Source organism: Macrosteles quadrilineatus, unplaced genomic scaffold (genome assembly GCF_028750875.1).
Source record: "Macrosteles quadrilineatus isolate MER2022 unplaced genomic scaffold, UCM_ALF_1.0 Scaffold_9__3_contigs__length_116548681, whole genome shotgun sequence".
Classification (NCBI taxonomy): domain Eukaryota; kingdom Metazoa; phylum Arthropoda; class Insecta; order Hemiptera; family Cicadellidae; genus Macrosteles; species Macrosteles quadrilineatus.
In genome coordinates, this window is record NW_026542602.1 from 43,401,327 (window position 1) to 43,414,024 (window position 12,698).

At 33.8% G+C, this 12,698-nt stretch overlaps 1 protein-coding gene across 1 annotated transcript in view; it reads right to left on the bottom strand.

Moving 5' to 3' along the window:
• LOC129002572 (uncharacterized) overlaps positions 1 to 12,698 on the bottom strand; it is a 42,863-nt gene that overhangs the window by 14,739 nt on the left and 15,426 nt on the right. Inside the window, exons 6-8 of the mRNA XM_054430481.1 lie at positions 12,179 to 12,365; positions 11,568 to 11,760; positions 9,796 to 10,290 (exon numbers count right to left, since the gene is read on the bottom strand). Of these exons, the coding sequence (XP_054286456.1) occupies positions 9,796 to 10,290; positions 11,568 to 11,760; positions 12,179 to 12,365 (875 nt within the window). The remainder of the gene's footprint in view (positions 1 to 9,795; positions 10,291 to 11,567; positions 11,761 to 12,178; positions 12,366 to 12,698) is intronic.

Here is a 12,698-nt window from a genome sequence, read left to right on the forward strand (position 1 = left end):
ATATGTGAAGTTTTCAACCAAGTCATAGAAGGACTTATTGTATGATGTAGCATCTGTATGTAAGCCCCCTCAAGTATCTCAGAATTAAATAATAGGACAATAATACTCTCGCCGCAGCAAACCTGCACACTAAGCGAACTTTCAATTTGTCTGATTACATTTATGCTCAAATATTTCCATAAGACATTTTTATTCCCAATTCAAATAACGTTAGATTTAACTAGTACTTAGGTTTGCTGCCACGGGGAAGGTGAAAAGTGTTTTTTGACCATATATCAATAATATAGGATGAAATAAATATATTTACCAAATTCTATCGACATATATTTTATAAACAAGTTAGATACAACAGTTTTCATTTTCTTCAGAAGAATAACATAGGAACTTTAAACTTTAAATTACACTTTTTTAGAATTTTCTCCTTGACCGGGATACAACAGCAGAGCATATTTTAAGGGATTTTCACTGGGCGACAGTGTCGCCGGACTTACCGGGGGGTCTGGAAATTTTTGCAAAAGTTAAAGTGAAAATCACACATTTCTACGTATCTTTTAATGAATTTTTCGATTATATTTGCTTGTAAATAGTCAATATAATCTCACTTAATTACGTATTCTAGAACATTGTAACAAGCCAAAGCTCCCTTCACAACCTCTTGGGCCAAAATCATAGCTCAATACTCTAAAATATTTACATAATGTTATTTTTTAAATTCCGTCACATTTAAAATGTGAATCATAACAAAAATATGCCGGCACCACCCATAGTCACTGGGCGACAAAATCTCAGCGCTGGGTGACACTTGTGTCGCCCAGTTAACATGTTATTTTATGCCCTGTACAACAGCGCTTCAATGTACTAAATTATTTCTTTTTTTTAACTCTACAAAATGGTTTATGAAAAATTGCAAAATTTTTTGTTTTTACCCATTTTTACCCCATGAAACCCCCCATAAACCCCCGTTCCCATGGTCAGATCATGCTGGTTCGCGAACTCGTTTGAATAAATGCAGGTTTACACGTTTATACAGAATTTCATCAAAATTGGATCATTTTTGCTCGAGTTATCGTGCTAACGGACATATATCTAATATATAAAATTCTCGTGTCACAGTGTTTGTCTGCAAACTCCTCCGGAACGACTTCACCGATCGTTATGAAATTTGGTGTGTAAATTCTGTAGGTATGCGAATCGGACGTAAACTATTTCCCGTTTCGAAATTCTGAAAAGGGCTCCGCCCCAGTGGCTCTGGAGTTTCCCATGTTAACATTATGAGAAATGGAATTAATGAATCTTAACAGCTGTTTCAATTAAACAAGTTGGTTCTGTTCTATGATGTTCAACAGCATTAAAGTTACAAGGATTACCAACAGGGTGCAGCACTATTATTTCTTTTACATTTATGACAACAGCTAATTTGCAACCCAAAGGTGAGTGAGCGTAGCGAACGAACTTCAACCTGGAGGCGAGTTAGCGTAGCGAACGAGCTAACCTGAAGGCAAGTGAGCGCAGCGAACGAGCTCCAACCTAAAGGTGAGTGAGCGTAGCGAACGAGCTCCAACCCAAAGGTGAGTGAGCGTAGCGAACGAACTTCAACCTGGAGGCGAGTTAGCGTAGCGAACGAGCTAACCTGAAGGCAAGTGAGCGCAGCGAACGAGCTCCAACCTAAAGGTGAGTGAGCGTAGCGAACGAGCTCCAACCCAAAGGTGAGTGAGCGTAGCGAACGAACTTCAACCAGGACGTGATTGAGCGATGCGAACGAGATCATCTTGAAAATTAAACGTAACGGTACTTTCTTTCCATCGGTCTGTCTTAGGGGAAACCTATAACTTAGGCGATACGAAGTTCGCCGGGTCAGCTAGTATATATATATATATTAATGAATTTGAACGGATGATGTTTTTGACCTCCTGGGGATCTCAAAACGAAAAAGAAAATCGGTCCCTGGTCCAGGTCTTACCATGAGACGTACTAGTAATAGCTTATTCCCTATATGGGAAATTCCCTAAAAGTAACATTTTAGACACTAAGGCAATCTATGACTGGCTCACAAAACTATGTTCTTTTTTAATACAAAATTGGATATAGATGTGTTGTCTACTTCAGCAGCCAAAAGAAAAAACACATTTTTATACATATTTTAGCTCTAAAATAAGCTTAAGCTAATAGTATTTATGTTAGCTAATAAAATATAAAATATTTGGGAGGGGATATATCCCTCCCATCCCCCCGTGGGACCGCCACTGGTATATTTTAAGGTTGAGATGAGTGAATGATGACTGTTAAGACGGTTCCACTCGCCGGCTGGTTACCGCATAAACATGGTCCTTCTAAAAAAGAACCTCGTGGCACTATTAAAGTTTTTAACGAGTTGAAATAAACTGTAAAATATTCACTAAGATCTAACTTATACACCGGATGAACTGAACTTCGCCGTCGTTTCTTTAAGTTTTTACAAAATCATTTTGAAATCCGTAAATTAGTCTTTTTCACATGATATTTAACTTGTAAAAATAGTTAACAATTAATTTTTCCACATCCATTGCAAGCTCCAATGTGTTAAGAGCACAAAAAGCACACAATCATTAGTTATAGAATGTTAAGAGCTTTTACAGTAGAGGCATGTTTATATTTCAATTCATAAATTCACCATCTTGAATTGAAATTCAGGCTGCTGGATGGAACCCCCTTAACTGAATCAGATGAACATTTTGTTATTGACTAAGATCAGCGGTTTCTTTGCCAGGATCATTTACTAAAAGCCTAGTGGTTTTAAACCATCAAAAAGCTACCTGACTTTTCTTTCTCAAACCATCAGGAATGACATAGAATGGCTACAAGAGTAATTAATACTACTATTTTAACTCTATTTTTGGCTCTTTGATTTTTCTAATACTATTACTACTCTATATGGTATAAGAAACACGAAAGAGGCATTACGTTTAAATAGTGCATTTTACACTCTCTAACTGTATGTTAAAATGGATCATAAAAGTTTTTTTTTTATATTTCTGGCCATCAATACTTATCATTGTTTATAACATTAAGGACAGGTAATAAATGTGCTTTTAGCGAATTTCCCTATATAGGGAAGTAGTAAACTTCCCTGACGCATGTACTGTTCTCAACGAATATGTAAATAAAGATCATTGTCTATAGTTATTACCGTAGGTGGCACAGTAAGACCTAGTCCCGTGACCGATTTACTTTTTTATATTGATGTCTCCAAAAGGCCAAAAACACTATTGGTTCAAATTTCTTATATATATATGTATAGATCTATGTGTCCGTGAACGTGATAATTTGAGTGATTTTTAATTTTTGCACGATTTTGATCACATTTGACTTGAAGGTGTTAGGTGAGATAATTTTAAATGAGTTTGCAAACCAATGAGTGTGATCAGACTATAGAAACAGGGTTTTACCCCCAGGGATGGGGTAAAAATTGTGTTTCTTTTTACTTTGTACCATCAAAACAAAGTTTTCTTATTTTTCCCTAAACTATTTTAACAACCTTGAAAAAAACAAATAATTTAGTATAAGTGTTTTTCATAATTATTGGTCATCGAGAAAATTCAAAAAAATTGTAAACTTTAAATTCCTATCATAGCGAATAAATTAACTGTTGTAGTTTGCATGTTTATATCTACATTTTAATCAAACTCGTGTAAACCTAATGTTATTTAAATATATTTAAGAGAAATCAAATCAGGTAAATGGAAATTCCCTGAGACTGCAGGTTTGCTACGGCAGGTGTGCTAAAAGATTTGACTGAGCGTAATTATTTACTTTTGCCAAATACATACGCAGAGATACATTAATCTTAGTTTTGAGTAGATAATTTCCATACTACTCCAGTGTACAAAATATTAAGTTAAAAAGTGTCAATCGTATAAGTAAAATATAGTTTGCGTCCCCATATGAGTAAAATGTGACCCAAGAAAAACAAACAAAAGTAAACATTTTTTACTTAGAGACATATTACTACACAGTGGATTTAATTAGGCCTATGCCAAACTTCACAAAAAAATTAATCATAGCTAAAAAAATAAAACTTACATCTTTGGGCAGTACACAAACAGTGTTACAAATCCAATTTTTACTTTTTACAGGGAGTTTTTTGTTACAAGTGTAACTTCGTTTACACGAAAAACACCAACGCACACATATACACATTGTATCATTGCAACGTTATACCACACTAAACTCAGCACAATATGTAGTTCGAAGTGACAAACAGACAAACAGACATTCATATCAACTCTGTCAGCATAAAACTATGAAGGGGGGAGAGAACTAAGAAGGAGGTAATAGATGTAGCCTGTGTACAAGCTGTGGCACTAACTAACTGGCTAAAAACAGCTGTTTCTTACAAACACCTGTTTTAAAGTTTTAAATATTGCAACAATACATTTCTCTTTTATGCAGAGGTTAGGTTGCCGATAATGTCAAATTTAAAAATTGGCCACAATAGTTGATAAACTACATTGAAACAAAAATGTATATACTGAATGTTTTAAAGTTATAGAGGTTTTATATAGATTAAAAGTGTGGATATAAGCCTTAACATAAAGATTAGGTCATAATTTCCTTTTTTTTAAGGTAAAGGTACAACTAAAACCTACAAATTGGTCAAAATCACTTTGTAAATATTTTATTTTGAGTTATATTTTGAGATAATTTATAACAGACACTCACAGGACATTAATACTAACAGAGGCGGATGATAATTAAATATTAAATTGTGGGACATTTATGGTACGTAAATTTATCATGCACACTATACTTTTTTAATCACCTAAATTCGCCAATATGCAAAACTTACATTGAGTGGTAAAAGTAAAACAATTTTGCGTCTGAAAAATTCCAACATTTTTCACAATAACATAAAAGTGTTACCGTATACTTAACACACTATCTTGGGGAACAAACTACTACACATAAAACCAAATTCAAAACAAACACCATTAATATAGTGGAGCTTATCTTAAAATCTTTTGGAGAAAAAATATCATCATGAAGTTGTAACGTGTTGTTAGTAAACAAATAGTTAGCATTCCTTTGGAGTAAACAAACATTGATCTACGATTGAACTTAACTTATATTTCTTATTGAGATCAGGTTGATAAGATTACAATGGAAGAAAAAAGTATATTTGCAAACCCACTGACTAGGTAAAGGATTTATAAAATGACAAAGCCTAATACTAATCTCGTTCTTGATTATGGTGCTGTTTTTTTAGTGTAATGTGTGTAGTTCCGCATTCCATAATCAATTTGAAAAATCACGATTATAAGACATTAGGTTATCAATCCCAAAGCATTTCAAAGCAATTCTATTTATCTGATCAAGTTAATATTTTGTTATTTATCAACAATTACTATAATTTGTTTAGTATACTTATTGGAGATGAGCGCAGATTACAATTTTAATTTCTTGAAAATCTTACTATTTTTTCTCAAAACGTGTTAGAACTAATCTCAATTGTAAAAAATAATCTTTGAAAATTGCCGACGCACTGTCTTTTGAGAAATTGCCTTTTGATGTCACAAGTACAGAAATAAAATTATTTTGATAATCATAACCTCTAAGTTCTGTAAAAGTAAAGTGTCATGTAACACAATACTGTAATCATTTGTCAGATAACTTTAAAAACAATAACGCAAAGTAACGGACCAATGAGGTTCAAGGATTGAGAGAAATAAAATAGAATTGTAATGCTTCAAACATTAACTTATTAGCTGTTAAGACCAATTTAATTGTTAATAAGTGGTTAGTACAATGAGTCGTTTCATCACTATCAGTGGCAATGAGAGGTTATAAACAAAATCATAACCTCTCTTAGAAGCTATGAGTAGTGATTGTAAGTAATTGAAAAACTATTGTACGTAAAGAGGTGCAGCAGCTTGCATAAATAATCTTTGCGCAAACTATTAAAGAGTGAAAATTTAAAAACGTACGTTTTCAGGAAAAAACACTTTGCAAATTTTTTCCCCCTTTTTTCAAAACTTTTATTATTTTTTTTATTTCATTAACATTTGAAGTTTCATAAAATGTCCATGGTAATTCAAAATCTTTGGTAGTTTTCTTTTTAAAGAGCATCTTTAGTAGAAAAACACAAAATCCTGTCACGACCATAACGGACGTTTAAATGAATATTAAAAATAGTTAATGTTATTTTTATAACTATATTTTGCTATAAACTAATTTACTTTTATGACCATTATACAATAAAAAGGTCACTGAGCTTTTGGTATATTTGGTCTTTCTAGAAAAAAATATAAAAAACTCAAAAAATATAAAAAAAACAATAAAATCTTTTTAAGTTTGTATAACTCCGAAAAAACTTACCTGAGACCCGAAAAATCGTTATGTTTGTATAGAGGTGTGCTTCTTTTGTGTATAAAACATTGAAATATGACGATATTTTAATTTTTGAAATTTGTATGATAGAAATCATAAACGTGATGGTCAGGGACAAGCGGTACGGTCGTGAATTGTCTGGAATAATCTAAATCTTTCTAAACAATCCTTCAATTATACTGTTAGTTATAATAAAACTATGTGTTTCAATTGAACTAAACTGTTCAGTTTACAATTATATTAAAGTTATTGTCACGACCAAACACACTATAATCCATAAGGCTGGATTGGTCGTGAAAAAAACCGCGATGGTTGTGAAACTTTGGTCGTGAAATTACGTGTTATTTGGCTCTGTTCTGGTGGTAGCCCTGCACCTCATGTTCGAGGATACAAAGTGGACTTCTAGGTTAATCTAGCAATTGAAATATCTTATAAACAAAAATTAACACCATGTCTACTTCATCGAATGACTACGTACGGTCATGGACACACCAAAATTACAAAAAACACAATCTTTCCTTTATATTAAATATTAATCTTGTAACTCCTCCTTTCAACTCAAAACGACCGGCACTACAATCCTGACGTACACCCCGAATTAGTCTCTAAAACCAACTGACTCCATCGACGCCAGGCTTGCCACTGTCGTGCTCCAAAGTTGAAAATTTTTCCCAAATGGTCGTGACGCCAAATCGAGGGACAGACTTATTTTGTTATGGTAGTCAGTCTGCAATGACAATAAAATTATAATATGCTCCTTTTTTGTAAGTTTAATAACCATTGATGACATAATAATATGGCTTTATATATTTCGGCATGAATAATTAGTCTAAAAACAGTGTGAAAGTTGGAAAATGTACCCTAGGGACACGTCATGGTCGTGAATTTCGAGACTTTAAAAATACGAAAAAAATACCTAGAACCTATTTAAAACCAAATAAATGTGTGTAACGTGTTGCCCCCGTCCCAAAAAATATTAAAACACATAATAATAAACTACAAATCCAGTAACTACGAAGTAAAAGGCCAGGGACATGAAAACGTACGTTTTTAAATTTTCACTCTAAAATGTAACACTAAAAATAATTTATTTAGTTTGCAAAATGATATTTTATAAAAAGATCTTAATCAGTTTTTATAAATCACTAGTGCAAGTACGCTTCCTGCCCTTTTGTAAAATCTAAAGCTTCTTTTTGTGTGTTTTGCATGCCTATGACATTTGAATGCTAGTGTCAATTAAATGTTATTCTCTTATTTTAGAATAGATTTTATGATTTGTGCTCTTTTGATTAGTTATAGGATACCATAGGGAACAAAGGTTAGTAAATATATGGTTCTATGGTTGAAATAGTTTCAACATTTGTTTGATAAAGAAACAATTAGTATATGATAAAAAAATCCACTCTTCATAAACTGGATGTGTCTAACATTAAAATTGTCCTTTTTTCCTAATCAAAAAGAAAAGGATGGTTATAACCCATGAGGAGTATGCTAGTATTTTAACATAGGTTTATAGGTTCTTAAATTATAAACTTACTTGTGTGTTTTCCGTTCCTGTAAGACTAACATAAAAACAAGAGGATCCCTCCATGCTTTCACTGATCAGCGGACAGTGATGAAATGATTATCAATCCACACGATTTTGTACTAAAGCAATCGTTTTGTAAACAATCAGTCAATGTTTGACGTGAATTGGGAATCACTACCTCATGGTCCAAGTTCTATTTTGTTCGTCAAGATGACAGACGTCAAGTCATTATCAAAAGCAAATGTTTGTAATAATTATACTAAACATACAGTGATCTGCTTGTTTTACTATCTTTTGTGTAACAAGGGGTTGAGTAGTTGATTCATTTTTACAATAATTTTTGTGTTATTCAAATAAGAACTTAACACAAGTATAACCTAAAGCTAATTAATTTTTTAATCAAATTATCATTAGCTGTGAGTGACTGCGCAAGAGGACTTTGGATTCTATTCTGATAAAAATGTTTTCGACAATATATACAAGTGGTAATTCTTTATATATTATGTAGTCTGCCAAAGTTGAGGTTATTTTCAGAGTTTGGTTAAAACATAATTACCTATGTTTTTATTTTTTTAAGTTTTGGACCTGATGAGGTCTCCTAACCTTAAATTTGCTTACAATGACCATTGTTCATTGGCTATTTTGTCATGAAAATGCTTTAACCTATTGACGTTGGAATGTTTTTCCTATTCCGATTTTTATAAATTTTATGTAGGTAGTCATTGAGTCGTTTGATGTCTTTTATCGTTTATTTATTTCGATAAATGTTTACATTTAACCAAAATCTGATTTTTCTGTTATTTTACAGGTTTTTATGGGAAAATTGTCGTAAAAATTCAAAATTTAAAAAATTAAAATCCCTGGGAATACCATGGACTTGTGGTCCATGGAATCAAAGTGTCCATGAATACCTACATATCAAATTTCATAAAAATCGGACCACAGGTGTGGTATGTAGATGTAGCTCTGTACAACCCCCCCCCCTTCCACAAACGCAGACATTATTTAGCAAGCCACTTTTTTGGGTTCAGGGTGACTCAAAACAAATATTCCCATCCAAAACTGAAAATTTTGAGGGAATCAAAATACTTTTCCATTTAGACTTCTATGAATAATGAGACACAGTAAAAGTAGAAAATGCTTGATTTAAGGTGCAGCTTATAAAATATTTACCCTTGCCTTAAACTTCCATCCAAACTGTCTTATTTCAACTTTTTATTTTAAAGTGACCAACTCTGTTACAGAAAATAAACTCCTCAAGAGTTTTGCACCCAACCTAACCAAGACCGGATTTGAATTCCAATCTTCGCCTCTGTCTCAACACTGGGGATGCAAAATATTTAACTATTCACCATCAATCAGACCAATAACCATAGATCATTTGCCATTGATCACTTACTGTAATAACAATACAATACTGGTAGATCCATCCAACCCCCTAGTGTAGTAGATCTAATGTTTTCTACCAAATGCAACAAATTGTAACAATAACAATAACAGTAGCTTTTTTTGGGTGATGCTTGCATAAATAGTTGTATGTGAAAGTTTTTCTTATGTTATCTGTGAGTTGTGATGGCTGATATGCTAGCCTTTTAGGATTAAGGATGCAACATAAAGCACATGGGACTAGGTTTTTAGGATTTTTGTGACAATATTTTTAGTGGAGTTTAGAAGTGTCTGAATGGGAAAGAGTCCAAACTGGCACAAGAAACATAAAACTTTAAACTATACACAAAACATAAGAATATTTCAGTCACTGGCAGCATTTTCAAAATTAATGAAAGTATCTTTTTCATCTTAGTTGAAAAGGGTTGAAAAGGCTTTCAATTATGGTAAAATATTCTTTCAGGATTAAGTATTTAAATGAAGTAAAGAATACATGTGTAAAGGTACATATAAATTACCTTGCTGTCTTGGTGTATCAGCTGTTTCTTCTGCATATCTTCCTCAGCGCTTTTCTTCATCAATTTCATCTCGATCAGTTCGTAAGCTCTGCCAGGGCTGCTCTGACCGGAACTGGAGGTGTCACTCACACTCTCCGTCAACGATCCCGAGTCAACCTTTGTCTCAACCAACAAACTCTCCAAAGATCTCAGGTCTATCATGTTAAAAGACTCCTCATTGGTATTGTTGGAGTTTTGATCCAAAGATTTACTCTTCAGGGTCGGAGTGGTCACGTAGACATTTCCGTTTTCTGGTTTCAGAGTTCCGTCTTCCATCTCGTCTGGAAGGGGTAATCGAGGCCTTGTACGAGGATCGGGGCTTCTGCGGAAGTTAGTCGTTTGCCGTTTCATCCTCAACATTGACAATTTATTGCTAAAGTCCAGCATGTTATCAATGTCTGCCAGGTAACTTGTGCCATGGAGTGATGACAAAACTTTGTAGCAAAGCTCAATAATCTGTAAAAAAAAAATATTATTTGGTTGATTAAAACCAAACTAAAATAAATTTAAAAAGTGTGTTTTGTATGATTCTGCTACCTTTCAAAAAGGCAAAAAAATTATATAACACTCAGATGTTTATGGCTTAATGATAATCGTCACATAGTGTTCAAAAAGATCTGAAGATCCTGATTTCAAGCGTGCTTATTTAAGTGCTCAAACCCAACAGAGACTTGATAAAATGACTGAAATATCTCGTATATACACCAATAATAAATTGGCTTTGGGTAACTACAAGTAGAATTCTAATGCTGTATGCAATACGCCTCACATCAGCTGACCAAACAATTGGCCATTCATGTTCTATAACATCTGGGGGTAAGAGGTTTGATGCTGTTCAAGAAGAAAGTAAGGTATCATTATAGAGTGAAAGTCTTTATTTGATAGAGGGAGAAACTTATTGGGGAGTAATAATTGGCTTGTGAAGACTCATGAATTGACAATTCCAAATTTAACCGATTAGTTTAGAAACTAATTAGTAGGTTCTATGAAAGTCCAGGTGTCAAAAGGTGTCAGTTTGATAAAGTTCTAGGATCCAGAGATCTTGTTGTTATCAATTAATAGGTAGGCAAGCATGTTTCTTTAAAACCTTTTTTTCAGCTCGTGTCCATCGCAGGGAAAATCTACGCATACCGTTAGAGAGATATTTACCTGTAGACGTGCAGGATCCCCTTATAAATTAAAATAGACTAAAAAATAAGCACAAAAAAGAATTTAAAATTTTAAAAAATTACCATGGAGGAGTTAAAAAAACCCCACATATGTTACATCCTTATGGGTAACAAAAAATAAACAGAAATTCAAAACAAATGGAGGAAATTACAATCACATGTTTTATTTACAGCTTTTGGGGTGAAAATAGAGAAACCTGTACATTACATATTTTTGGTCGAGTTTTCAACCATTGGACGGCCACTAGTATTGTATTATATTGCAGTATAATGGATATAGTTGTCATATTTATCAGTTGATTAATGTAAACCTCATCTGTGATTGCTAAATCTGTGAGGTTCCAAAATTCAACGTGGGTTCATTAATTAAAACAAATTGTGATACCTTGGTTCAGTAGGTTATCTGCCCTCAATTGATGGCTACAGTCATTTTGTACACCACAATCCTATTATAGGTCTGTTAGCATTTGTTTGGAGTTTAAACAAATGGAAAAATATTCTTCCTAGATGTACAAATAAATACTTAAGCCCACCCTTACTACAAGGGAGTATGTTTTCACTCACCCCCGCCACAGTGACGTTGAGCTGTTGACACTCCAGCAGGACGCGGCTGCCGTTGTCATCGTCCGAGGGCAGCACTCTACGCAGCTGTTCCAGCATGGCCCGTAGCTGACTCAGCCTCTGCAATGGCAGTAGTGCCAACTCTATGTGGCATCTGGCACTTACCACGTCCGTCATCAGCACCGAGTCTCGCTGGCTGAGGTAATAGAAGAGCTTTATAAGAATCTGTATTTAAAAGCTGAGATATGCTACAGCGTAAATTATTTAGATAATGTTTACAGGTATAAATCTTTTAATTTGATACAATTAAAAATTACAACTTATACTCAACTTTATAACACTTTCTGAACTTAAACACATGCTCTATGAAAAATAAGTAAAACAATACTCCTAGTAAGATATTAGTTTTAGAAAATATTCTAAGAAAGTCCAAAACAATTTTTGTTTAGAAAGAGAGATTTTAGAACTAGTGATTTCTTCAAAACAAACTGTTTTCTGAACTTTCAAAAATGGAGGTAAACTTTTCCCCACTTCACATCAAAATAACAAATCTTACTAGAAGATTAGGACTATAACCTTACAAATTCTTAACTTTTGGATTTTACTAAACTTACGTCGCTCGTCTGAAGAGTGTTCGCGCATCATCGAGGTTGTCGCAGTAGGCAACGTAAGCTTGGGCAGTTGCAGCGTTGAAGCTACTCTCCAAGATGTTGAACACTCGGCCGAGATCTGACAGTAGAAAGCTAGGTTTTGACCACTCCTCCTCCAACCTCCTGACTAGGGTGTCAGAACTTTTCTTCACTGTTAACAGAGATATTAAAAAGTAATGCCTCACCAAAACTACGGGAGTCTTCTCTAAGGAGTAACGAGGGATTGTCGAATGAGAGCTTTGTAGAATACAGATTCTTTGAGTAGAGACTATTGGATACTGAAGTAAAAATCCTATCTATATGGACCATGTGCTAGTGTATATTTAAATTTTGTAGGGATGGCCAAGTCTCAAAATTTCGGGAAATTTTAAATCTCATTACACGAGACGAGATTTCTTTTTGGCCGAGATTTTTAAACGCCTGCAGAAAGTCAATGCAATACCCGCAATACAGGAGCGTGTTGTAGTTGCGTTTCCTTTGCAAA